Source organism: Fistularia commersonii, chromosome 24 (genome assembly GCF_037954325.1).
Source record: "Fistularia commersonii isolate RoL2024-O1a breed Wild chromosome 24, RoL_Fcom_v1.0, whole genome shotgun sequence".
Classification (NCBI taxonomy): Eukaryota; Metazoa; Chordata; class Actinopteri; order Syngnathiformes; family Fistulariidae; genus Fistularia; species Fistularia commersonii.
Genome location: NC_141307.1, coordinates 5,530,218 through 5,557,450, shown reverse-complemented (window position 1 = coordinate 5,557,450; position 27,233 = coordinate 5,530,218). Strand labels below are relative to the sequence as shown.

The following is a 27,233-nucleotide window of genomic DNA, read 5'->3' as shown; positions in this document are numbered from 1 at the left end:
GCGCTGCTGTGTCTTATCAGGCCGGCTCTCCGAACGTCCTCCAGGTTTGGCAGAGCGAGACTCGACAGAGACGATTGTTCGGGGCCGGAGCGCCAAACGCTAGGGTTCTCCCTGCACTTCTTCAGGTAAACGCCGGAGATGAATCCTATTACGATTATGATTTGTTGAAAAAAATAGTAGCACTTACGGAAAAAAAATAGCCGCAAATTCAAAAAAGAAACAGAAGATATGCACCCTTGCATATTTTCCTTTTTTTTTTTTTTTTTTGAACACCACCAGGACTTTTTTCATTACAAATTGGAAATGGTTGATTCTTAATGCTGCACTGATAATGCCTAGATCTGGATCTCTGGCTGAAGAGCACTCCTGACACCTACTGGTCATATGGGAGAACAGCACCCACCAGTTTCACTCCCAATTTAATTGCGGAGAAAATTTGAATTTTCACATCAGACACTTGAATGAGAGACGCTTATACATTTCTGAATTGCAATGAAAAGCACGAATTTCCACGGAAGGTATTGTTCTTCATGTTACTTAATTCATCCCGGCAGGCTCGAAGAAGCACATGCAACTTGAGACAGATAATTTATTCACCAGTACGGAAATTTACACAGAGAAGCAAAGACAAGGGATGACTTTCAGTGATGATGCTTCTGCTTGAACTGTAACCCACAGTAGCCGCATGTGCCCACTTTGGTATCTTTATCCTGCAGAGACAGATACAAAAAAAAAATTGTCTTGGTAAAAATTCCTTTATGGTTTCTGTACAAAGAGGCTTTCGCTCAAATCTGGGAGTGCCGTCATGACAACGTGATATTTTGACCTGACATGGAATTCAATTTGGGAGGAAATGTACAAAGAATAAGCAGTAAATGCACTTACAAGCTGGTTAATTAAACTAAAATCCAATTTTTCTGACAGTGAAATGACTGCTTAGTCAATCTTAGGCTTATTTTTACCACTTTCAAATTTCTTCTGAGACACTTGTCTGACAGACCCGACAAAAATGCCATTAGTGCCCTTTGTCCTCAACAGGGGGTGAAGAGGAGTTCACCGTCCACAGTACATCCATGATGTTTCACAGGAATAGAAGGAAAACGCTTGGATTGTGGCAGAAGGCCAGTATTATATCTTTGGTGAGTTCATTTGAATTGTAAAGAAATGTTTTCTTTAATCAATTCAGTTCAGCTCCGCTTCTTACCAGGTTGATGTAGACTTTGGGGTGTCCCAGGGCTCCTCCACCTCCATCACAGGACACCACTCTGGCCTCCACATCAGTCACGGGCTCCTCTGCCACCAACTTGATGGCAAAGTTCTTGTTCACCTTGGCGTAAGTCATTACGTAAAGTGCTAGTGAGTGAAGTTAAATGCATCAAATAGTGACAAAGCCTTGATTTTCATGAACTAACAAGTACACACTTTGTGACTGCCTGGACAGACATGATCTAACAGTTTACATTACACTTTGTATCTACTGTGTATCTATTTTCAATGTATACGTCAAGCAGTAAATAGAGGGGTTCTATATGGGGAAATCCTTTTAAATGCTTATTTATTTTACGTAAGTAATTGTATGTCGACATCGAACTCGTGAAACGTGAAGAGGCTCCACAGATTTACTCTTCACCTCTTTCTGTCTGCCGACGAATCTGGCCCTCCGGGGATCCTTATCATCGTAAACCTGGGTGCAGAAAACACAAGTTGCACCATGGCGCGCACACACACACACACTTTTCTGCCATGCATCGACATTCCTCCCATATTCCCCCCAACTGCAGGATATGTTAAACCTTAACCCGACTGGCATTGCCTCTCAAATAGTGGGGCGATGCGTGTGACCCCGGGGGAACATGCTTATTTTTGCTGCATTAGAATAAAGTGTAATTGCACATCCACAGTAAATGTCAATGGCGCAGAGGATAAGCTCTATGGTGAAGGTTTTTTTGCACCACACGCACAGCATGGAGCAGGAGACATGAAGTGCAGTGAACAAACCCTCAAAACACATCATGGAAAATATTTAACAGGGATGATAAGACAGGCGATGAGAGACAAAGATAATGAGACAAGCAAGAGTCCCCCGAAAGCTAAGACGAGGAAACAGATCACAAGGAAACAAAAAAGAAGTGTGCTGAGTTTATGCTGCTTATAAATTTGAATTGATCATCATTTTAATTTTATTTTATTTTTCGGTATCATACGGTTCTGTCAGTCAAAGAATGTTTATAACGTTAATAAAGATTAATTTTTTTACATTTCTTCTATTTGATTAAAAAAACAATGTTAATAAAGTCAGTCTTTATTGCCAGTTGACCTATATTACTTTCCTTTGTCTTTTCTTTGATGTCAATAAGGATGCAACGTTATGTAAAAGTGTACATTTAACAACTTTAGAGACAAATCATTCTATGATTATCCTCTATCCTAAATGTTTTGTTCTTCCAAGTGGGGCGTTACAGCTAATAATTGAGAAGCACTGGATTCAGACGATGCCTGAATATGTGGATGTGCAAAGGCGGATGCGACACTGACACAATGCTAACGGTTAACTAACAACAGGGCCCCCGTTTATAGAATCGTGGAGAATAACACCACCAAATCTTACCTGGCCGGTATGAGTGATGACCTCTCCGGTCTGTGAAACCTCTAGGCTGTAGCGAAGTGCGGGTACAGTAGAGAGTTTCAAAGGTGCGATTAAAAGTTTAGCATTTTTACTCAAGGACAGCGCTCTCCCGACGGCGGCCGCCATGTTTACAGCCGAATGAAACGCATTTCCGGTCTGACTTCACCCTGAATTTTGTTTCCAAGGTGCTGCGTTGTCAGGCAAAACAAACTCGTCTTCTATTGCTTTAATAAAAAAAAAATAGTGTGATGAAGTATACACCAAAATAATCTCAGCTAGGGCGAGGAGATTAAGTTTATCAGTAAATTTCGAAACTTTCTGTGCCTGAAAGACTAAACTCGGGGCTAAGATACAAATTATGAAGCCCCAAACCGGAAACAGTCCGATCGTCACTCCTAGCAAGGCATGCTTAGCCTTGTTTGTGTTGTGAAAACAAAACACAACGTTTTACAGGCGCAACGCATATTCTGACCCTCGAAAGATTTCAGGAAGGTTTGTAGACGTCATTTGAGTTTGTTTTTATTTCACGCTTGCGACCAGTGTTCGGACTGCTTTAACGTTCCGGATTGCTGCGAGCCGGTCCCTCTGTCATGCTAGTTTCCCTGGCCGCTGAAAAGGTGGCTGTAACGTCTTTCAACATAACCTAGCAGCGCCCCACTTTGTGGATTTTTGCACGAAACCGATGTATATTGTAGGATTTGTGGTGTTTTCGGGATCGATGCAAGATTAGTGGAATTCGCTCTTTACCCCTGTTCAGTGATTTTAAAGCCCCGGCTTCGGTCTGATGATAGAATATAAGTATTTTGTCAAACGGAATAGACAAGACAAAAAACAAAACAGACGTGGTTTCAAATGTGTCAAACTGTCGATGGTTAAAGGAAAACAGCGTAACCAACATATTCCGATGACATTCATACTCCTCCTCTCGTCTGTTTTTTTTTATTTATTTTTTTACAAAATTACGTTTAACCTTTACCACTCAAAGAGACATTTGAACCCGTTTCCCCACTGTTGTGAAGACACCAGGAGCCACAAGACCCTTTTGAAATTTAAAATGAACTAAGACAGCATATAATGTTATATATATTTAGTTGCCTTTATGCTGTTTCCAAATGCAGTGCAGACAGCAAAGTAGGAATTTCACTGTACAGGGGAACACATTTCTACATTGCATGTGACAATATGAATATATAAACAACTGCAGAGGAAACAAAATTATATTTCTGCATGCAAAAAGCATTTTGAACTTTGTAAAAAAGACGTTTGGTCGAAGGTTACTTTTAAGAAAAGTACTCAATGTCTGCTTGAGTCCTTCTTTTATTTAGGAAAGAAAGCCAAATATAAATTATCACACTGGCAGCAAACCAAAATTACTGTCCTCTCTCTGTGCTGTCATCCTTTTACAAAAACGCTAGAGCGACAAAAACATTTTAACACATTTTATTTAGATGTTACAAGATCGCCTTAATCTTCAAATTTAAAATGACATTTTAAAAATGAATAAACTAAAATAAAATACATTTTAAGGAAATACTTATCGATTATTTTCAAAAGCCACAGGGAGCCGCATCAGACAGCCGACCCCCGGTTTAACCCGTTCGCGTGAACCAGAATAATGTCCAGCTCCGTTGACTGAATATACATAACCTGAGACTGATACAACACCAGTAAAAAATGGTTATGTTGGCGCTGACTTTATCTGTTGTCTCATTTTAGATTCCATCAAGCCTCGACACCATGGCGTCTCACCTGTTGAAGCGGCTCGGTACCAGCCTGACACGCCAAGTTGCCCGGATCAGTTGGTTAGCCGTTGCGTCATCACCTGTATCAAGTGCCTCCAGGGGCCTGTGGACCGTCAACACAGCTCCTCTTTCACTGTTCGCTTCATCATCCAAGAGCAGTTCCATTCAGCTCCCTTGTCCCGCTCGTGCCGTCCCGTGCGGATCCCCGTCAAGTATCTTTGGACAGTGTCGGCAGCTTCCTTGCGTCCAGCCCTCTGCTGGAATGAAAACCAAGTCTGCCCTGAGGAGGCGCTGCAAAGACTGTTTCTTTGTTCGGCGGAGGGGGCACTTGTACGTCTTCTGCAAGACGCATCCGAGGCACAAGCAGAGACAGGGTTGAAAACATGTCATGATGAGGATGTTGGGAAACTCTTGTATTGAGATGAGGGTACTTGAACAAAATGTGTTGCATCAATAAACCTATTTGTTGAATCCATTTCTCAGCTTTCCCGCTCTTTTATCCGTCCAAGCCAAAATGCATTAACATGGCTTGTTCCATGGAAATGAAAACATGTCGATATTGCTGTTACTGTTTAAAATGACTTTTCGGTATGTTTTTGTACAGCTGACGACTGAGCGCATGGTGGTCATTTCTTTCAAACAGTGGCGGGCTGTGTATTTCACACGTAGGCCTTCAGTAGCGCTCCATTCATCAATCCACCCATCTATAACTCTTTTATGGCTTTTTCTTCGAAACAAGCCTGGTGGATTCGGAATTGCCCGACCTTTGTAAGTTTGTCCAGCGTTTTCTTGAAAAGTCCGTCTTGAAAATGGCTTTGACAATAAATTTGCAACCACATCAATTTCTTGACAAATTAGCAATTCTATCAACACAACTATGTGTTTGTGCAGCTCGCTACAGATGCAGCCAGCTAGTTCTGGCTAGTAGACTGACTATTCAATTAAACGGCGTGTGACACGCTGATATTACCGTACCCTTCTCGAAGGCCTTGAGGTTGCAATTTAAAATCTGACTGAATCATAACTTTTATGGACAGAATTTCTAGGCTCAGCTAAGGCGTCGAGGGAATCCGGTTTGGTGTCCGCAGGATCGAGTCACTGCTTTTCGCAGATGATGCAGTTCTATCGGCTTCATCAGGCCGTGATCTCCAGCTCTCGCCGGGACGGTTCGCGGCCGAGTGTGAAGCGGCCGGGGTGAGGATCGGCACTTCCAAATCCGAGACCACGATACTCACTGCGGGTCAGGGAAGAGGTCCTGCCCTGGGTGGAGGAGTTCAAGTATCTCGAGGTCTTGCTCACGAGTGAGGGGAGGATGGAGCGGGAGATGGACGGACGGATCGGTGCGGCGTCTGCAGCGATGCGGACTCTGAACCGGTCTGTCTTGGTGAAGAGGGAGCAGAGCCAAAAAGGCGACGCTCTCAATTTACCAGTCATTCTACGTTCCCACCCTCACCTATAGTCACGAACTGTGGGTAGTGACCGACATGGCGGAAACAAGCGGCCGAAATGAGTTTCCTCCACAGGGGGGCCGGACTCTCCCTAAGGGCTCCATAAAAAGTCAGGTCACCCAGGAGGAGCTCGGAGTCGAGTCGCTGCTACTCCGCGTAGAGAGGAGCCAGATGAGGTGGCTCAAGGATCTGCTCAGGATGCCTCCTGGACGCCTCCAGGCATATCCATCTGGGAGACCCAAACCCAGGACACGCTGGAGAAACTATGTCTCCAGGCTGGTCTGGAAACGCCTCGGGGTCCCCCAGAGGAGCTGGACCATGTGGCGGGGGAGAGGGAGGTCCGGGCCTCGCTGCTCCGGCTGCCGCCCCCGCGACCCCACTCTGGATAAGCGGGAGAAGATGGATGGATATACTTAAAATCAGTCTGTGATTCTTTTTTTTTTTTTTAGGCCAGCAGAGAAGGCCTTGCAGGCCCCTCCACTACTTTCAAATGACGTGGAACTCGCGTGGAGTGAAATGCCGCCGTTTTTTTTTAGTTTGACCACACGGGGGCGCTAATGCGCCGCTCGGAAAGATGAAAACACGGGAACCGACGCCTCTTCATCCTACGCACAACTTTAAGTGGAAAGCCACTCTCTTCGAAAATTTAAACCCAAATAAATCCGTATCTGTTTATATTACAATATCTGCAACTTTTTTTTCAATATTCCCCCGAAAGTCAAACAGCACCTTGGGTCCCTGCACACCTGGCAGCAAGTGAAACCTGGCCGGTCGGGGTGTTTGACAACAAACACTTACCAGAATTGTTTGACTGTGGGTTGGTATTTATTTTCAAATGAACACAGACGTCAATGAAAGCTATTTGGTAACCGATTTATTTATTTTCAGACAGAGAGCAGAATTGCTTCACGTTCTCCCAAACATTGAATGCGGGTCTGAAGCATTTGTAGAATCCGATGTGGTGACTTGTGGAGGGCAAACACTGCATTTCTCAACCTTTTTTTTTTTTTTTTTCTCCATTTGATGTCTAGATTTTCAGTATAAACACCCAGCAGAAACTGGCGATGAAGGGCGGATCAAATAGGCGGAAACTTCAAAAAAGGCACGGTATTTCCGCAGGCCGAAGACATCTCAAAGCTTTTCCACACGCAGACGTCAAATCATAAGAAAATAAACTAAGAATAAGAACAACTTTATTTATCCCAAAGGAAATTGTTGTGCCAGAGTTTCAAGTAAAACATAATAATAAATAATAGTAAGAAGGAGGGGAATAAGAAATACAAATAAAACTATAACGTGTCAAAGTCAACTACAGGTTGAGTTTGAACTTCATCAAAAGTTAAACAATGTGTTGGTCTCCTCAGCAGTGACTGCTTGTTTTCATGCTGGGACAAGATCATGTCATGTTTTTTCTTTTCTTTTTTTTTTTTTTTTAAAGTTTTGTTTATTGATAATGATCCATAGATAAATGTGCAGAAACAGATCTGTCGGGTGTCTGAGCGTCTCCCCGCCCTTCAGAATAAGAGCCGCAGATCCATCTCCCCCGCACGGCGGGATGCGACGCGTCCACCCCCGCAAAACACAGGCTCCACTCGGATTCATAAATCTCTTCCGCGACGTTTTTACTTGCGGGGTCGGAACTCTGGCGGGAGCATTTTTTTTTTCTTTTTTTCTTCCCTCCACCCGGGGCTTTTACTTGGAAAAGCGGAAGTCGCGCCGTCCGTCTTCTCCAGCCCGCGGCGTGAGAGTGTGAGGGCGGCGGCATCGTCTCACAGCGGCTCCCCCTCCTCCTCCTCCGCTTCCTCCTCCAGGACCCCACGGAGGGCTGCCCGGGACGCAACCACTTCCAGCCCGCGACGAAGAGCTCGGCGCACGGCTTGCTCCTCTGCCCCCCGCCGCCGTGCTCCCCTCCTCCGCGCCAGCGATGAAGCGGGCCGGCGGCCGCCCCTCCAGCCTGCCGGCGAACCCCTTCGTCCACAAGCCCAGCTTCACCCTGCGGGACAAGATCACGGTAGGACACGCCGCGACCCACGAGTATTCCCCCTTACTTGGAAATGTCTTTTTTTATTTCATTTTTCTACCCCTCATCTCATTGTCAGCGGTTACCGACCCACGCTTTGTCTGTGGAGGCAGTTTCCCCACGCACATTTATCAACAAGTCATTATTCAGAGCAGGTGTGTGTGTGTGTGTGTGTGTGTGTGTGTGTGTGTGTGTGTGTGTGTGTGTGTGTGTGTGTGTGTGTGTGTGCGCGTGCGCGTGGGGGGAGTGAAAAAGAAAATAAACATGTCAGTTGTTGTGAATGGGTTTTTTGTGAGAGAAAAATCCACAAGAAATTGAATCAAAGTGAGAAACCTCTTGGTTTTGTGAATCCCGGCCTTTCATTCGGCACTCTTAAAACATCTTTTTTTTAGTCATTATGACCAAAACTAAATGTCTATTGTATATACTCCGTGCCTGCCTCCTTGATAAGTGTTCTTTGCAAACCAGCGATGCCACTGTGGAGCCGGTCTGCCTCACACTCCCCCCTCCTGGATCTGCAAAGTCACACTGGAATCGTGATCCGCTGGATTTGAATATCAGGCATTTTCATGTAGTTTTTGACTGCATAGCCATCGGCATGACATTGTGTGTGTGTGTATTTGTTTGAAAACCTCATGCCTTCATGACAGCGATGAGGGTGACGTGTATCACATGTCGTGTCGCGTCTCTTTAACATGGTTCAAATGATTGTTTACCTTTCTAGTCTCGGTATAAACGGGTACCAGTCAGTCAGGTGTACTCACTGTGGAATAAGGAGTGCGGTTTGGTCGGCTTGTTGACTTTTTCTGCATGGCTTATCCTCAGACACTTTGAGGGAGTTCAAGTACTCCCTCCAAGAATGTTGCAGGATTTTAAACCTATGTTGAACACGGAATTCAAACATACGGGTTGAATTTTACAATAATCAATCGGTTAGTGAAGTCATGTTGAATAGCTGGCTTTTTTTTTGCTCTTGCTTTTCTCCAGTGGACTGCTGAAACTTTCCCTAAACCATTAAAAAAAAAAAAAAAAAGGATGAATCAAACACGCGTGTGGATCTGGACAAGTGTGGAGTGACTTTTGTTAAAGTCCTGCGTAACCATGGCAACGAAAATCACTAAATCCATGTGAAAATCAACTAGACGGTGATCCAGGTCTGGTAAAATGAAAATAAATAAATACGACAGCAGAGTCGATAAACCATACGCCGGAGCACGCGCCGCCATTGGTATACAAATCGTGTTTTTGTACATCCCTGTGTTAAATATGATTTTGCCTTCGCTCCATTTTCCAATGACTCGGCTTCATCCAGTTTGTATAACAATCTCCTTTGTCCTATTTTTCCATTCAAGCCTTGTGCTGTTTCGGCTTTCACACGGACGAGAGTTTGTAGAACACTTCCTGTGTTCCAGCGCGTCGGTTTTAACAGTTTTGCGTTATTTTGTACGGCCCCGGGGTCCGGAGGTACCTGCTTTTATCACAATGAAAACATACGGGCCATCAGGATCGAGTTATTGACCTCATTGTGGTGAATGCTAATGCCTGAAGCGTTCTCGCTTTTTTACGCGATTTCACAATAGACAGCTAAAGGTTTTGGCGTGGCTTTGAGAAGAAAAAACAAAAAAAAAAAAAAGAAAATTTGGCCGAGCCGATGCTGCGTCTGCACTTTACTCCGTTCTTGTCTTTCTGCAGGAATGTCTTTATTGGTATGTGTCTTTGGGAGTTTTTCCGTTGTGCTCCGCAGAAGATTGTAAACAGTTGTGCGTTTACCAGATGACGGTAAATGTAGCTCGCCGTGCCTTTCCGTGTCTGATTCCCACCTCCCGATGTGCTTCTGATGTGGCAGGCGAGGTGTGTTTTTCACCTCGCGCAAGTGTATCTGTGCACGCACCACCCACACACACATACACACCTAACGTGTCACATGTAAACAAACACGATCTCTCCCTCGGCGGAAACACCGCTTACGAGCCGCTGAAAGCAACAAAGCTATGAAAATAAATGACACGGTGTGTGTTTTTAATAGGCCTGTGTGAGAAGACAAGTGCTTCATCATGCATAGGCACATTCCTCATCTGGAACTGAGCGCTCCTGGAAAATAATATTTCATCCTGACTTTCAGAAAACATAGCCATCTGCAGCAGCGGTATATTTAGAGCAACGGGAGTAGGAAATGAAACGGACTGGAAGACCGTCACGCTCGTCCCAGCCGAGTCACACATTGCAGAATACTGGACATCGCCGTCATGTGATGTCCAGTGACTGTGACAAACTCCTTCCTTGGTTTTACGACGGACCAAAAATAGTTTCTTCGATAGTTTGTAAATCTTATTTTACAGAAGTATATAAATCTATTACATGTATGGAACGGCCAGCGGCTTCAGCTCCACGCCTGACCTTTCCGCGGCCTGCGTGACACGGTGGCTACGTCTTTGCGCCGCCGCAAACAGCGGGAGGATTCCCAGTGCTTCTCATACCGGAGAGAGGACTGAGACCAATTATCCTTCGCTGTGGGGTACCAGAGCATCTATGTGTTGCCCGGAGGAGCCGGGCGCGTTTTTAGAAATGGACGAGTAGATAACAGGATGTGAGTGCACGTCTAGAAAGAGCTGCAAAAGTCGTTCTGGTTTTCCCAGTATCGTCACATCCGGCACGCTTTTTCTGGCCCATGTTGCAGACAAAAACGCTGTTTGTGTCGATGCACAATTACCGTAAGTCGGGGCGCTTTTCAGAACTCGGACTCCAAGATCAGAAGACGTCTTAGTTTGGAGTGCAAAAAAAAAAAAAAAGACGAGACGAATGCGCAACTGAGACGACGCTATGATGGCAGACTTGCAACTCGAGTTACGACTTTTAAAACGCACGGAAGGCCTTATTTCCCTCTGCTAGACATAAGATCGTGACCTGGGAGACTTGCTGTCAAGCTCTAAAAATTGGGTGGGAACTTGATGCAGATGGATGGGATACTGCAGGTGCAAGGGCACGCTCAGGACTTGGAAAAGAGTGTCTCGGTTCCACACCTGCTGTGCAGGACTGTCTCAGAAAATTAGAATATTGTGATAAAGTTCTTTATCTTAAAAAAAAAAAAAAATTACATTTTCATGATATTCTAATATTTTGAGATAGGATTTTAGTATTTCCTTAAGATGTAAGCCATAAGGCTTGCAATATTTCAGTTGATTTGTAATGAATCCAGAATGTATGACATTTTTGTTTTTGTAATTGCATTACAGAAGATAAAGAACTTCTTCAAATTTTCTGAGACAGTCCTGTATGTTTTGTAGCGAGAAGACAGAGGTGTTTTCACCGGCAAAGTGATCCAACCCCTAACCGTCCCTTCATTGTCAAAAGAAATTAATTTGGATAAACCACCAGGTTAAACATCACGGAATATCCATTTTAAGGCTGACTTGTTTTAGTGTGACTCCACTCGGCCCCGGAGTTTCCGGCAGGGACATTCATTGCTCACGGCATGTGTGAGTGTTTGCTTTGCGTGTTACGCAGTTGTATGCCCGTGTTTACATTAGAATGCAGCTGACTTGACATATTTGTGTGCAAAGGGGAGGGAATGCCCGGCTCTAGACCGGCTCTAGACCGGCTCTAGAACGGCTCCAGACCGGCTCAGACGCCTCGGCTGCTTCCAGGAGAACGCTTTTCAACATACTTTTGAAAGTCTCTTTTTCAAGGCTACAGGTTTTAATTTTTTGCATTTTTTCTCGCACCTTTTTATATCCATTCTTCCTGATTTAACTATTAAGCTTCTCAACTTACTGGGATTTTACCCTTTTTTTTTTTTTACATCCACGGTTTGACCTCAGTTTCCTGAAAAATGTGTCCACATTTAAATGTTCAAATCCTGTCAACGCGCCGCTGGCTGACTGTTATACGGTCCCGATTCTGCTCTCCCTGACCAGCAAAACGATCACGCGTGGATCAGAGGAGGTTTTTCGAGAGAGAGGGGGTATCGCTGCGCTCGCGGAACGAAGAGCTCTTTGTCCTATTAGCTTTCAGGATTGTGGCACTTGTGGTAAATTTCTTTGACAGGCAAGCGCGGCACCACAGAGGCCCGGTCCTTTCCGTAAATTTCAAATAGCTAGCCAGCGACGGATATACCGGTTCTCCCATAAAACACCAGAAACGGCTCCCCTCTATCCCCCCACGCCTCGACTCGTTGTCATGCCACCTCCTGAGGAAATGTCAGCGGATCCTCCCAGATGAATTTGTTAGGCTGTGATGAGCGTACTGAGCGTAAGGCTTCGGGGGGGGCGGGGAGGCAGGAAGAGGCGTTAGAGCATCATAAATCACCTCCATTACTGTTTATTTATTAATACAGGCCTGCAGTGTGCACCTGGGCTCCTCCAGAAGGAGCGAGGGATGCACAGGAAGGAAGGGGGGGGTTTCAGAAATGAATCCCCGGAGCGGCGACAAAATGGATAGAGCGGGAAGCGGAGGCGAGCCCTGTGACAAATGAAGGTGCGGCCGAGGGACGACTTGCGAGGAGATTGAAGGCCGACCGGAGGGATGGGAACCCCGGGGATGAGGGATTACCGCCGGGCAGGTCGATGAGGGAGCGTGTTGAGACGCGATTAAGAGATCGAACGAGAAGGGGCTCGCGACGTCAGAATTTACAGCGTCTGCCGCGACGCACAACAGACACACAACAATCTTTGGGATTTCACCCGGGGAGAGGAGACGTGACCGGCCATCCGTCTCCTCTGTCAACCTCTCCGTGGCTTTATGGAGCCTCATCGATCCGAACCGGCCGCGTTCGACCGGAGGTGAGGGTCGGCCGATAGGAAGGATACGTCGCTAACGTGGAGGAACCGACGAACCAAGACCGCCTTGCTTCCGCCGCACGCAGAAAGCTTTTGAATCAACACACTTGACAGAGCATTTCCTCTGAATATATATTAATGACGTCGTCATTTCTCACAGATTCAAGGTGCTCTTGATTCTTCATTCGTTTCTTGATCCTTTACGGCACCGTCTTCTTTCGACTGAAAGGGGACTCGTTGCCAATAGTACCATTTTTACATGTATCTTTGTTTTTTTTTTAAAAAACTGGATGCCACTCAAACACACTCGCACGCCGATGGTGGCCGAGCTGCCATGAAACCGGCCACCGGGACATTTTCTATTTTATTTTTCCCCCCAAATCAGTTAATTGCAGGATTATCATTTTGCTCTTCCAGCTTTATTAGTAGTAGTTGTCTACTCTCTAATTATTTCATCGGATATAGTGACCCAATATGCCCAGACAATATATTCTGCGCTGTGTAAATATATTCTGCAAAGGCTGAGAGTACAAAGAAGCAATGCTGATCGGAGGCCCCTTTGAAATTAATACGCCCATTAAAACTGCAGGCTAAATCATGTCATGAATACTTTAAAAAATTAATATGAGCCAATAAATCTTGTTGCATTGCAAAACAGCATATTAAATGGCCCATGCATATGTACATTAGCGGGGCTCTGAACTGTGTGTAGAATGATAACAAAGGGCGCTTTCAGTATTATGGCACACACTGAAGGTGGAGGAACCAACGTTATGGCTATTTGATTATCTAACCGAATTTGAAACTTTATTTTATTTTTTTCTAACACACAAGTAAGTCCTTTTACAAGAGAAAAATGGAAATGTTTCCCAGCTTTGCTCACATTTTCAGCCCCTTCCTTTCACAAGTACATTTGCAGCCCTACAATGATTTCATGGTATAATATTGTCTGCAATACAGCGCGCATCAAACGCCGAGACGTCGTCATGCATTTGTTTCGAGCGGTGGCTGCACCGTCGCTCTGTGGAGGAGCGTGTGACGACGAGGGGGGGGTGCGGTTGCCGAGTGATTTGGGCGCACTAGTGTCTTATTCCAGGGCTGCTGGGGTTGCACGGAGGCTTCCTAAAGGAGCCACTGGAATGTGCGTCTCCTCCTCCTGCCACTGAAAGATATGTCGCGTTTCTTTCAGGCACAAAGGAATGTACAGTAAGACCTCGAGGGATTGTTGTTGAACGCTCTGTCTCGCTTTCTCTCTGCCCTGTCTCTCTTTGTGCAGATCGGACTGATGTCTGTCACAGTGTTTCCTGTGCGGCTGCTGCTGGTGTCCTTCCTCATGCTGCTGGCATGGCCGTTCGCCTTCGCGGCATCCCTGGGACGTTCTGATTTTGCCGTGGAACCGCAGTCACGGTGGAGATGGTGTGTGTGTGTGTGTGTGGGGGGGGGAGGTCAAAGAATCTTATGTCTAACAGGGATAATCGTTTTTTAAATTTTATTTTCGGAAGAGTGAATATCAAAAGGGTTGGATATCGCACGAGTTCAGAAAGATACGAGCGAGGAGAAATGGGGATCCGTATCACAGAGGTGCTAAAAGGCGTGCGCTGAAAATATGCAAGAGGAAAAAAAGGTTGAGAAAAAAGAAAAACATGCACAACCGCTACCCAGTTAGGGACGGGTGCCGGATCAAAAGTATCGACCAAATAAAGGCTCGGAAAAATCTGCACACCGAGAGTGCTCCAAAAATAATTTATTTTTACATAAAGAAAAATTTATTATAGCATGACGTTTCGAGCAAAAAAAAATCCGCCCTTCTTCAGAGGCTTACCGAAATATGTTTGAAATGAAAATATGCGAAGCCGTGCACTTCAGCTCAAACCGAGGCCAGCGGCAGGTAGAAACACGAAGATATGTCAAGGCTGTGTGAGCTCCCGCAGCTGGAGTAAACATTGTAGAGCGCCGTCACACTGTTGGAAGTCCAGGGTCTTGCTGCTGTCAGTGCCTGGAGGAAGAAGGATGGGGAAATGTTTCTGTATCTATTACACATCCTCCAACTATCATGGATTCTGTTTATCCTCAATATCGACACAGATAGTGCTGCTTTGCTAATTCAATAATAATAATTAAACAAAACAAAAACGCTTCTTACATGTCAGCAATTTCACAGAAATCTCTTGGAAAAGCCTGTGAAAATAAACTGAAGTGTTCTATTCGTAGCAGTTAAATGTCAGGAAACTCAGGAAACAGCCTTAAGACTCACAGAGAAATCATTCATAAAGATCAATTGGAAATGCCCACAAAATAAACAAAATTGAAATGAAAATTATATATATTTTGATATATATATATATATTTTTATTTTAATATATATTTATATATATATATATATTAAAATAAAATATAATATAAATATATTTTTTTTATATATTGATACATTTCATATATTAATTAGTTAATTAATTAATTAGTTAATTAATGAACTAAATATTAATTGGTAAAATTAATCAATCTATTCATGTCATGTGTAAAATTAGGTTTTGCCTCCAAAAACCTCGAGTTTCATGTTGGTCCTTCCTCTCTCAGGTTCGTGGACATTTGCTTGCGGGTCATCATGCGGGCCATGTGGTTCTGCGGCGGTTTCCATTGGATAACGGTGAAAGGGGAGCGGGCGGCAGCCTCAGCCGTCCCCATCCTCACCGTGGCGCCGCACTCATCCTACTTTGACGCCATCCCGGTCACCATGACCATGTGCTCCATCGTTACCAAGCTGGAGAGTCGGAGCATTCCTGTCTGGGGCAGTGAGTAATACACTTTTCCATCGCCTCAGCGGCAATTAGACCGGACCAGATTGATGGCGCTCTCAGCTGATTCGCAAATGTCAGCATGCAAACAAACATAAATACTCTCGTTGCCGTAAACGTCCCCTCATTTTTCAATCTTTGATTTCAATCCATTTCTATATTTCAAATTTTAGTCCGAACCCTCCTGGAGCAGGAAAATTACGCTCATCCAGTTGAGTTCTGACTTTGTCTGACGATATTATTGGTCTATTGACATTATTTGTTGATATAAAACAACAATAATTAAAAAAGCATGTATTTGATCCAGTTTTAATAAATAGCCTTTTCCCGGACGGTGTCTCCAGCTCTGATCAGCTACATCAGGCCAGTGCTGGTGTTTCGCTCGGACCAGGACTCCAGGAGAAAAACTGTTCAGGAGATCAAGAGGAGAGCCGGCTCTGCAGGAGAGTGGCCTCAGGTAATATGAATACACACACACACACCCACACACACACAAAGTGGCACTCTCTTCCCTGATGTGGCGAATCCGTGGTTTACAATGAGCTCCCACCACGACCGAATTGAAAAAAATAACAGTAAGCAGTATTTCCACGCAAGGATCCTGCCTTAACTACTAAAAGTCACAGAGAGCCGGATCCATTTGTTTGCATTTTAATGACTATTTGCTTTCTTTCAGATCATGATTTTCCCGGAGGGAACATGCACCAACAGGTCCGGCCTCATCTCTTTCAAGGCTGGTATGTGTTCATGCTCTTCCTGGTGAAACCGGGTGAAACGTAGCGCCGTTCATGTGTGCCGTGGACGAACATTAGGTCATTTCAATTATTTTGAAACCAAAATTCCCACTCATCTTTTCACAAAAAGGTAAAAAAACAAAACAAAAACAACTAGCAACCACTTTGATACAGACCATATACCTGTTAGCCGCGGCGTCATGTGATCTTAGAGGCGATTCTGATGATTTGACCCGCACACTTAATGCACACTTAATTCAAGTCGATCCACTGTTCATCAGTCCGGCTTGTATCCATAGCAACATGAAAGGGCGTCAGCTGCCCGGGTTTTAGCGGGACTTTTACGCCTGGATTCGGCACGCGTCGGCTGCCGTGGCGAGCGTCGTGAGCAGAAGAACAGCCATATATCACATTTCAATATAGTAAGTGATTTATAAATCAAGCAATAAAATCTTGAAGTCGGACTGAAGCGGCAGAGACACGAGCGTGCGCGCAAACGGCCGCGGCGCTTCAACGAGACGCTCCGAAGGTTTTATTACATCTCTCCATCTTGAAATTCACCCCAATAACAGTTTACTTCATCAGCCTTATATGTTCAGCGAAGTTACTTTAACACGTTAATATTATGACGGTCTATATGAAATCTACATGAAACGTGGCGGATGCATCGTCCCTCGCAGTAAATATGATCTTTATATCAGGTCGGTGGTGTTTATCCTGATGCAAGTATTGATCTATGAATTCAATTTGAAGGGTCTCTCCGCACTGTAAATATAACTTGTGTTATGAAGCCGCCCTCTGCAAGCTGACGAGGCACGCATTGTTATTCTCGGTTTCAGCAGCATGTGCAAAAATTTAAACAGCCTTTCAGGATTTACGGGAAGTCACACAGTAAATTCTGCAAAACCCAACGCGTGGAAGTCTTTTAGCCGGATTCGGGACTTATCTTTTATTTAGTGCGTCTGTACCTGTTTGTAATGAACGCATGGGATTGTCCGCTCTGCTCGGTTGGTCGGGGCGCAGGTACAGATGTACGGTTTCATCAGGACACACACACACACACACACGTATATACAAAACTGTTGCACACCACTCTCTGGCCGCAGCTTGTTTTTGTGCTTATTGTAGTGCAGCCACCTCCTGTGTCTCTCTTTCTATGTGTGTATATCCTGCATTAACCAAGTTATGCTGTCAGCCATTGTTCCCGGCCTGCTCTGTCTAATCCCCTTTCTTCCAGTCTGTAATTCTGTCATTCCTAGTAAGCCCCATTGGCCACACTTTGTCCTGTTTTTGTCTGCGTCTGTGCGTGCACCAGGTACTGCTCATGGTGCGGGGACTTGCTTCTGTGTAGCTGGCGAAAAACACGTTCCCCTGCGACTTGTTACTTTTTAAATGTTTTGAAGGGGGAAGATTGCAAGCCTTTAGGATAGCTCACCGGAAAATGAATGTAATGCTGTTTTAGAAAAATGGCTCTGCATGCCTGTGTGTGTGTGTGTGTGTGTGTGTGTTTTGTTGATCCAGCTTGCTCTGCCAGTTGCGCCACTCTTTCTTTCTGGGTGTTTCTCCTCTGCTGTCCGTGCAATATGAACGTCTGCGGATAAATACCTCCAGTCCCCGTCCCGTTTTTCAAAAAGGGTTTTTTTTGAAATAAGACAATCCAAACTCCATGGATCCCAGAGGGGAAGTTTGGCAGCGAGAAGCAGCATCTGACAGCTGACAGAGCAGTTCACAGAGCACGCAACACATAGGGACACTGGGAAGTGATAAATATTCATTATCATTTACTCCAAAGGCATTTATAAAAGTTGAAAGGAGCAATATCGCAATATTCTGAGGCCTCTTTTCCAATATCTATTTATACCAGGATATCTGCGTCTCTGCTTGCACCTTCAACTGTTTCATCCTGCTGATTTGTCATACTGCTTATTATTTGTCATGCCTTACAAATTTCAAGGGGGCCGTCTGCCGACTTAAGTTACTGGTTTTGCGCTTCCACCTCACAGCCGGAAGGTCCCGCGTTCTCCACAATTTTTCTCCAAAAACATGGAGGAGCTTCGTTCCAGACCTCGACTTGCCCGGACTTGCGGACGAGAGGGTGAACGCTTATGCGTCTCTACAAAACACGTCAGCTGCGCAGGATATCTCCATAATGTCTGGCTTTTTATTCTTTGCTCAATCAGATGCTCAATAGAAAACGCCTCCGTATTACAACTCCCATCAATTTTTCACCTAGAAAAAATCATCTTGTTCAACAAGCGATATCTACAAAAACAACGCCCCATCCACGAGCAGCCTTTATACCCTCTATTCTCTCCTTCTGTGCCCTACTTGTCGCTCTCCTGCGCCCAAATATCAGATTTCGTCCATCCATCCATGTCTCGTAACAGGGATTTTCCCATCTTCCTGGCTAACGGCTGCTATTCCGGGCCACTACCTTCGTCTCCTTTCCAAAACATGTTTTTAGATCCAGCATCAGGGTGCTCTCCTGAGGCGGATTCTCATTTGTTTAGTAATAATCATTCATAATCATTTATACCTTATTAATCTCTTGCGGGGAAATTTGTTTTCTTTATTAATCTATCATGGATGAACCACGAGCAGTGTCTTTCTCAACACACAAGGAGGAAATGTTCGGTTCGATTCCCGGGTCCTCCTTCATTTTTTTATTTATTTTTATTTATTCATTTTTAAAATTTAATTAATTAATCAATTTATTTATTTATTTATCTATCTATCCATCTATTTATTTATTTAGTATTTATTTTATTTATTTTTTAGTTTATTTTTTTTATATTTCGCTACTTATTTTCAACCACTTAAGCCATAGGTGTCAAACTCTGGCCAATTTGGCCCGCAGTGTTAATTATATTTGGCCCGCAAAGCCATACCAAATGACTATTTGCATGTATCGCTAATTTTAAAAAAATAACAGAATTTTGTTCTGGTGTTTTGGCACGAAAATCACAACAGGACCCGTAAACGCCCTCTCCTGTGTGTACAGTAGTCATAGCGACCTAATGCTAATACTGCCACCCTGCTACTTAGGCAGTAAACGGGATTTTGCATGTGTGCAATATTAAGTTATTGTATAGTATTAAGCTATGCTTGTTCCATATTTAGTTTTTCAGCAAAACTTTTTTTGGTCTTTATGAAAAGGTTCATTGTTATATCTGGAGGAAGATTTTTTTCAATAAATATCAATGTTGGCCCGCGACTTTGTCCCACTTTTGAATTTCGGCCCCTGACTTAAGCGGTCGCAAGATGCTTCGGTACACACGGAAATTAGGATAGCATTTTCAAATATGAAGCACAATGTTGGTTAAGAGGTTAAATGAGGTTAAGAGTCGTGGCTCTCGGGTACTTGTTTTTTCCATTTTCTTCAGTGCCATGAAGCGATCAGATGATAACGGTGTGTGTGTGTGTGTGTTTTCTGTGCCATCTTTCTCAGGTGCCTTCATCCCGGGGCTCCCGGTGCAGCCGGTGGTGCTTCGCTACCCAAACAAACTGGTAAACACGCTTTTTCCAGCCACGCCCTTCCCGCTTCACTCTTTTAGCCGGCGTAGCTCTGAAATCGGGCGTACAGGTGGCTGGCCTCCGCCCGTCACACAGCTATGATGTCATGGTTTCTCTCTCACGTTGGTGTGTGTGTGTATGTGTGTGTTCCCCTTTTGTTCGGTGACTTCATGTTCTCGTCGGATGTTATTTCATCCGCCCCATCCTCTTCTTTCTGCGCGCGCCTCTCTCACACACACAGACACACACACGGGTGTCGCATCTCTGTGGTGGTACACGCTCCCGACGCCACCTGAATTATTCATTTATCTTACCTGGGTTTTTCTCGTCCGCTTTTGTCGCAGTTTGCCCGTCAGCCCCCCCCCAACTCCCCTGTACCGAATTTAGCCACAATTTAGCAGCAAGCGTTTCCGTCTTCTCTTGCCGTGCTCAGATTTTTTTTTTTTTTTTCGCACTTTTGGACAGGTTTTAAAAATAGAACTACGGTAAAATGATACCTCACAGGATGTCAACCTGATTGGCCGGATTCGACGACGTTTTTTTTAACATCAGCAGAGCTGAAAACAAGCTGAGAGGATCAGCTTTGTGTGTCTGAATGCTCACAACTGATGTCTGACAGTTGAGAAATCCCAAGTTTGTCAATCTCCTGATATTTTGCTTTCAGTATCAAGTACAGGGCTGGGATATCAGTCAGACTGGAGACATTATGCAGGCATAGAATATTCTGAAAGGCAAAAAAAGCTCCAGCGGAGTTGCCTTTTAAACTCCCAGGCGATCCTTGACTTCTCCTAATTTCAGCAGGCCCTGAGAGTCGATTCAACGGTTTGTCTTTCAGTTCAAGTTTGGGACTCACTCACTTACGAGGTAAAAAAATCGACCGAGTAGAGCAGAAACAAAGATATGCCGGCTTCGAGCTGTCGGGTCCGGTTATTTCGATCCTTACCCTTTTATGCAACTTGATAGCGCCATCGATTAAAATCCCCACCTGCCTCCCAAATGGCTACTTCTCTTAACAGCACAGCTCCAGTTTCAGGTTTTCATCCCCAAGTGTAAAACCCTACTCTATTGTGTCGTAGTATTTCTCATGCAATGAACTCTTTTTTTTTTTTTTTTAAGTTTGCTTCATTGGCTGAAAGTTTGTGTTCAGAATCGTAATACTTTATTGATCCCCCGGGGGGAAATTGCTTTTTGTTGAAAGCGGCTCCTGCTACAGAGTCAAGTGGGGAAGATTCAAAATAGAACTCTTTATAAAAAAAACAAAAACAAAAAAAAACAAGAATAAAATAGCAAATAATAAAATAAAAAGAACGGTAAAGATTGAAATAAATAAAGTTAAAGTTATATAAAAATATTTAAAAATATATGTAATGTACATATTCTCCTCATATCTTATCCAATTGCTACTTGCACCAGCTGTAAAAAAAAGGCATTTCTTCTATAAATACTGGACATTCTGTACGTCTGTTAACTGCATTTCTTGACTCCTTATCCTTACATGTGTAATGACAATAAAGTTGAATCTAATCAAATCTAATCTAAACGTATATACATATATATTTACAAGTACATGTATATGATTACATGTCGTCATATACAAGTAGGGGTTGTTATACAGTAAAACATTTATTGCCTAAAGACAAGGGAGCTATTGCACATATGGAGAATGTCATTTATGTCATTAATCTAGTCAAAGATTTGATTATTGATTATTGATCACGAGTTACGACCGAAGTCCAAAAAGTCTGCCTATTCTTTGTTAAAGTAGAAATAGGCCACAAACCCTGTGGCGGGAAACACAATGATGCAAATTCAAATGGATAAACGGAAAAAAAAATCAATGCGTGAAAAGAAAACTGACCAAAATCCCTACGATAACAATAATACCCAGAAATAGTTTAGTTCTGAAAAGAAGTACTTGTGCTTCGCTGCTTCCGCAAAATGAACTGTATGTCACAGTTTGCAATCATGCCAAGCGACGTGTTTTTAATTTTCAGGATTACAGAATGGCGGCGCGGCGTTTGTCTCACTTCCTTTCCTTTCTCTCCTTCCTCCCCGACAGGATACGGTTACATGGACGTGGCAGGGCCCCGGGGCGTGAGTGCAACACACACCAAAACCCTTCAGGACACGTGGCTCGTGGATGGTTAAACACCAGTGACGTCCGTCAACACTCTACTCTTCTATCTTCCAGGTTCAAGATTCTGTGGCTGACTCTGTGCCAACCTCACAACCACATGGAGATAGAGGTGAGGCTGCTGTTTTATCGTATCGTGTCACGGATCGCCACAGCCTCCTCACCGGTGAACGCTCGCGTGTTTTCTTAGTACCTGCCTATTTACACGCCATCGGCCGAGGAGAGAGAAAACCCCGCTTTGTTTGCCGGTAACGTCAGAAAGCTGATGGCCAAGTAAGAATGCCTTTGTGCGCACGTCTGTCTCTCTTGGTGTTATTGTTATTGTTATTGTATTCCGTTGAACACGTTCTCCCCCTCCCGCCAGAGCGCTGGAGCTGCCGCTCATCGACCTGTCCTTTGACGACCGCCAGATCAGCCTGGCTCAGGGTCCGCTGCGCATCTACGACCACAGCAGCCTGCTGGAGTTCAATCAGCTGGTGTGCCGCCTGGGGTGAGCTGGGGAATCCGGGCTGACCCGTCCGAAGGGCGTGGGGCGGGGATGGAGATGGAGGAGCGACAGTGGCCTCCGGTGGGGACCGGGAAGAAATGCATTCCTATTATTATTTATGGTTTTATTTTTTTCATTTTTTTTTTTTTAACAAGACTCATCTGGTGATATTTTTATCATTTATTTATTCAATTTTTTTTTTTTTTTAACCAGACTCATATGATGATATTTTTATTTATTATTACTATTATTATTTATTTACTTTTAGCCAAACTCATCAGAGGATATTTTAATTATTTATTTATGTACTTATCTTATTTATTAACTAGACTCATCTGTTGATATTTCTATTTATCAATTTATTTTCTTTTCATTTTTTTTTTTAACCAGACTTATCCGGTGATATTTCTATTTATTATTTTATTTTATTTTAATTTTTTTTAACCAGACCCATCTGATGATATTTTTATTTATCACATTTATTTATTTATATTTATTTATTTTTATTTATTAGCCAGACTCATCTGGTGATATTTCTATTTATTTATTTATTTTTTTTTTCATTTTCATTTTAACCAGACATATCTGGTGATATTTCTATTTATCATTTTATTTATTTTTATTTTTTTTGTTAACCACACTTATCTGGTGATATTTTTACTTATAATTTTTATTCATTTATTTAGTTTTAACCAAACTCATCTGAATACATATTTATTTATCATTTATTTTTATTTTTAATTTTTTTAACCAGACTCATCTGATGATATTTTTATTTATTATTTTTAATTTTCAATTTTTTTTTTTAAATCAGACTCATCTGATCATATTTTTATTTGTTATTTCATTTTTTTCATTTTTTTTTTTTTTTTAACCAGACTCATCTGATGACCTGGATGAAAGTAAAACAAACAATCAAAAATTGTCTAAATAAAGAAGTCATTAGATTTCATAAAAGATGAAAGATGTGCGAGATGTGTGTATGTGAGCTTGTGTGTCTCTATATGTGGCCCTGTGATTGGCTGGCGACCAGTTCAGGGTGAAACTCGTGACTGTCGCCCGATGGCTGCGGCCGTGTCCGGCCCGCCAGGATAACAGACTTGCCGTTTATAAGAAAATGAGAAGTAATCCTGTTTGATCATGTATTAAATTTGAATCGAACATTGAAAAGCTCGATTTGAATTTGACAATCTAGACGACATCTAAATGCAAACACGTGCAGATACTTCAGGACGTAAAGAGCAACAATCCTTTTTTTTCTCGCCGCATTTGCCGAGTAGTGAGCGCGCACGGGTCCGTGACCACTCCTCTGTGTTTGCTCAGGCTGCGGGCGGCGACCGGCGAGCGGGCCCTGGAGGAGCTGGCCAGCAGAGCCCGGAAGCTGCACGGAGACCGGCTCCGTCTGGACGGTTTCGCCCAGTTTGTCAACCGTCCGGTGACGGAAACGCTCACGCAGGTCCACGGCCTCTTCAGACAGGTACGTCACTGAAGCGCAGATCGCGGAGGGAGCAGAGCCAGCCGCCATTTAGGCGATTCTTATCTTACCCAATCTTTACTTCCTGCCAGTTGGTGATTAATGTTAAACATCAGCTACAAGACTTGAGAAGTTTGCTTGTTTTCATGCAAAACAGTTGCAATATAAAACGCTGATGTTTAAAATACAGTCCAATGATTCAATGCGACTCCTGGTTTTTTTAAAGGCTCCAGTAAAATGTAACAAAAACTGAAGGGAATCTTAATGTTTTAAATAGCATAGAGTTATTTTTTTTTATCTTCCAAACATCAAGGCATGATGGGTGCAAGAGATATTTTCAATGCCAGAAATATTTTCAGCTATGACACAGATTCCAGAAATACCATGCGTGGTAGCGCGGCTGCAGCTCCCTCTTGTGGAGAAACTGCAGCCAGGACTAAAGTTCATATTCAGAAACAACGCTTTGCAGGAAATAACATGGCGTGCTTTTTTTTTTTTTTTTTTTTTTTTTTTTTACCTTAAAGATAATTTCGCATCCATATGGTCCATATAAGTCCTTTGAAAGCTTTTTCTCTTCCGATTGAAGAATGTTATTGTTATTTTCCCCCCAGCATGGCGACGGCCAGATAGACATCAGGCACTACGTCATCGCTCTCTCCACTGTTTGCCGACCATCGAAGTCCATGGAGACCCTCCGGCTGGCCTTCGAGGTAGGATCGCCCGCCGCCCAATCCGCTCGGCTTCCCCTCCGAACGCCGACTCGCGGACCTAAGGACGCCTTTCCCCTCGCAGATGTATGAAAGCGAGGACGCCGGGGATGTGCAGGAGCAGGACCTCGCCACCATCTTGGAAATCATGCTCGGGGTCAAAGACGTGGAGCTGTCGCGGCTGTTCTTGGCGTTGGGCAGACCGGACGCCGAAACGGTCGCACACGGTAGGAACCCGGCATTTGTAGTTCTTTCCCGACACGCTAAACCCTTCCCTCGTGTGACGCGCCTCTGTTTGTCCTCCCCTTCTTTCCCCCGGCAGAGGAGCTCCGCCACTTCATCGAGCGGCATCCGCGCTTTGTCACGGACTACCTCAGCTTCCAGTCGCACCCGCGCGGATTTTGCCGTCCAGCGGGCTGCAACGGTCAGAGTCACGACAAAGACGAGTGAGGCGGCCGCGAGAACCCCCGCCTCCCGCTCTCTGGCCTTGCCTGTCATCGCGGCCGGCCTGCCAACGCGTGCCTTTGAGTCCAGCGAGGGGAGAAAGGGAGGAACCGGAACGACGCGGCGAGGACGTCTGATTGGATTTGACTGGAGGTGCGGCAGAGATGAAGGAAGCAGAATGTCTTCTCCACCGTTTTTTTTTTTAAACTTTATTCCTACAAGAGAACCTTTTTTTTTTTTCTTTTTTAAATATGCTGCAGATATTTATTTGAGATTATTTCCTCATAAGTAGAGCGCTGATATTTAATTATCTAATGAAATGAGATTTTTTTTCTTTTTTTCTTTTTTATTTTTAATCATTTGCCAATTTTCTTTTTTTTTTTTAAAGACTGTCAGTGTGGTTGATCTCAGGCAAGTGGACACTAGCCCCCCCCCCCCCCTCCTTCCTGTTGCTCCAGGTGCATACAGTACAGAAGAAACTGTAATTTCAGGTAAAACCAACAAAAAAAAGAAGGCTTCGGAAAAATATGCAAATGAAACGGCGACGTCCGGCAGACTCACTCTGTCTCGCCGCCGCGGATATCCGGAAACCCGATGAAAAACAAACATTTCGGGTGATTGGAGGGCTCAGCGTGACGAGCGCTGTCCGGACAGCTCGCAGCGTAACCGCTATTAAAATATAATAGCTCGGTTGCCCTGCCCAAATTTAGTCTCCCCCCCCTCCTTCTGTTGGGTTTTCCGGGTTTTCGTACGGCAGCGCTAATGAGGATGACGCCGCGGATGTGTGTTTAACATAGACTCTCATTAGATAATTTATTAGGTACACCGGGAATGAACTGATGCAGTACGAGCATATGACATATCCATAACAGCTCTGTAATAAAACCGAGCCTTTATTAGGATTCTAATGTTCTGTTGTTTTTTTTTTTTTTTTTTTAATTAAAATCAGTTTGAGTTATTTTAATGGTCATTTCGGAGGCTGTGATTTGTGATACCGCTGAACTTACAGGGTAATTATGAAACCAATTCAATAAAAAAAGTGGGGCATTATGATCTTCACAGAGGGAGGATTTATTGCACGGCTGTTGCATTTTTACTGCATTCGTTTTGATTTAGATTATTTTTCCGATTCCGCCGGCGAGCGAGTGTTTACCTCATGTCTTAATGGCAACCTCCCACTTTTTAATTTCTCCAGCTGGTTCATATTCTGAGCTCTGTTTTTATGCTGCGCTGATACAAAATGTTCATATTGCAGCCAAAGTGCCCTGTTATTATTTTCTAATTACATCTGATGGCAAATAAAACAAACACATGGTATCTTTTTCATTTTTTTTTTTTTTTTCCCTTTTAATGTGACTTTCCAATGCGGTTATAGATCAAATCCAGACTTCCTCGGATGTCAGGGCTCCTCCCCAAAAAGCGGAATTGACTCCCCCGTCACTTTAGATGGTAACTGGACGGGCCGTCAGTTCTTGCCGTCCCGTCGGGCCCGACGGCGCTGTCAGTTTTGAGCGGCGTGGCGGGCTCAGACGTTTTACCGGCCGGTGTAGAGCAGAATCTAAGCCTGGGAAGGTTTTCCAAGTTCTTCTGTACCCTGAGTGTTCTTAAAGTGTGCGTTGCTTCCAGCATCCCCTTGGGTTTCCGTGTTCCAAAGCACGGATCTGCATTTCCAGCTGTGGAGATTTTGCACGCCATGGTTTAAATCCCTGCCGTGTAGACGCAAAGGAAATGGACTTTCCAACAGTGTCGAATATAGAGGCTGCTCTTTCATTCGAGGAGAAATGCTACCGCTAGATGGTGCTCCGTCGTCGTTCCTGCCTCCCGGGAGGGGAGGGGGGGGAGCCGTGACCCCGTTGACCCCCCTCCCCTTCAAACCCTCTTTTCACGGGTTATCCGAATCCCGTTTGCGGTTCTGACTCATCACGCTGTCAGCGCTGATGCCGTCGCCCATCACGGCTGTGTGAGATCATATCCACCGCGCGTCGCTGCACCGCTTGTGACCGTCTGCATTATTATGATTATTCTTATTTTTTTTTTTTTTTTGCTTTTGGATGATCTCACGGTGAGCAAGCCTTTACTTTCCGCACCGGCCATTTTGTCGGGTTCCACATGGGGGTGCTAGCTCCCTTAACTCGGCACTCGGCGGATAGCCCATGCACCGCTGCCCACCTGATGGACAGGAAAAGCATTACCTCATCCCCCCCCCTCAACCCTACCCCGCCTCCCCTTTCCTTTCATTCCTTCAGGTAAAAATAGACAGATTAAGCCCGAGCTTTGATGAGAGAAAACCTACAGAGGAGGTGTGGAAGCCGGGAGAGAGGGATAGAGATGGAG

The 27,233-nt window shown here is 44.2% G+C and overlaps 3 protein-coding genes across 4 annotated transcripts; 2 read left to right on the top strand and 1 right to left on the bottom strand.

Moving 5' to 3' along the window:
• Positions 1–575: 575 nt before the first annotated feature.
• ndufs6 (NADH:ubiquinone oxidoreductase subunit S6) lies at positions 576–2,766 on the bottom strand. The gene is made up of 4 exons (XM_086171447.1): positions 2,609–2,766; positions 1,631–1,684; positions 1,205–1,327; positions 576–710 (listed from the first exon to the last, which is right to left on the bottom strand). Exons 1-4 carry the CDS (start codon positions 2,750–2,752, stop codon positions 642–644), a joined length of 390 nt encoding a protein of 129 aa, XP_086027573.1. The 5' UTR covers positions 2,753–2,766; the 3' UTR covers positions 576–641.
• Positions 2,767–2,991: 225 nt separating this feature from the next.
• mrpl36 (mitochondrial ribosomal protein L36) lies at positions 2,992–4,839 on the top strand. Its single transcript, XM_086171569.1, has 2 exons — positions 2,992–3,118; positions 4,343–4,839. The coding sequence occupies exon 2, from the start codon at positions 4,364–4,366 to the stop codon at positions 4,745–4,747; it is 384 nt and encodes a 127-aa protein (XP_086027695.1). The 5' UTR covers positions 2,992–3,118; positions 4,343–4,363; the 3' UTR covers positions 4,748–4,839.
• A 2,734-nt stretch (positions 4,840–7,573) lies between these two features.
• Positions 7,574–25,339, top strand: lpcat1 (lysophosphatidylcholine acyltransferase 1). 2 transcript variants are annotated; one of them, XM_086171589.1, is made up of 14 exons: positions 7,574–7,827; positions 13,888–14,027; positions 15,189–15,403; positions 15,751–15,863; positions 16,083–16,143; positions 19,589–19,647; positions 21,713–21,747; positions 21,845–21,899; positions 21,978–22,060; positions 22,152–22,277; positions 23,598–23,751; positions 24,360–24,458; positions 24,541–24,682; positions 24,778–25,339. In XM_086171589.1, exons 1-14 carry the CDS (start codon positions 7,741–7,743, stop codon positions 24,903–24,905), a joined length of 1,497 nt encoding a protein of 498 aa, XP_086027715.1. In that variant the 5' UTR covers positions 7,574–7,740; the 3' UTR covers positions 24,906–25,339. The 2 variants fall into 2 exon arrangements, with proteins under 2 accessions (XP_086027715.1, XP_086027716.1); XM_086171590.1 differs by having other exon boundaries at positions 7,602–7,827; positions 15,727–15,863.
• The last annotated feature ends 1,894 nt before the right edge of the window (positions 25,340–27,233 follow it).

What these genes read in the sequence shown, in the direction of transcription:
- mrpl36 (XM_086171569.1), top strand. Translation starts at nt 4,364, where the DNA reads ATGGCGTCTCACCTGTTGAAGCGGCTCGGTACCAGCCTGACACGCCAA.
- lpcat1 (XM_086171590.1), top strand. Translation starts at nt 7,741, where the DNA reads ATGAAGCGGGCCGGCGGCCGCCCCTCCAGCCTGCCGGCGAACCCCTTC. An exon ending in CCGCAGTCACGGTGGAGATG is followed by an intron (nt 14,028 to 15,188) that starts GTGTGTGTGTGT and finishes TTCCTCTCTCAG; the next exon opens with GTTCGTGGACATTTGCTTGC. An exon ending in CCCTCCGGCTGGCCTTCGAG is followed by an intron (nt 24,459 to 24,540) that starts GTAGGATCGCCC and finishes TTCCCCTCGCAG; the next exon opens with ATGTATGAAAGCGAGGACGC.
- ndufs6 (XM_086171447.1), bottom strand. Translation starts at nt 2,752, where the DNA reads ATGGCGGCCGCCGTCGGGAGAGCGCTGTCCTTGAGTAAAAATGCTAAA. An exon ending in TCGTCGGCAGACAGAAAGAG is followed by an intron (nt 1,328 to 1,630) that starts GTGAAGAGTAAA and finishes ACTTACGCCAAG; the next exon opens with GTGAACAAGAACTTTGCCAT. An exon ending in CCAAAGTCTACATCAACCTG is followed by an intron (nt 711 to 1,204) that starts GTAAGAAGCGGA and finishes CTGTCTCTGCAG; the next exon opens with GATAAAGATACCAAAGTGGG.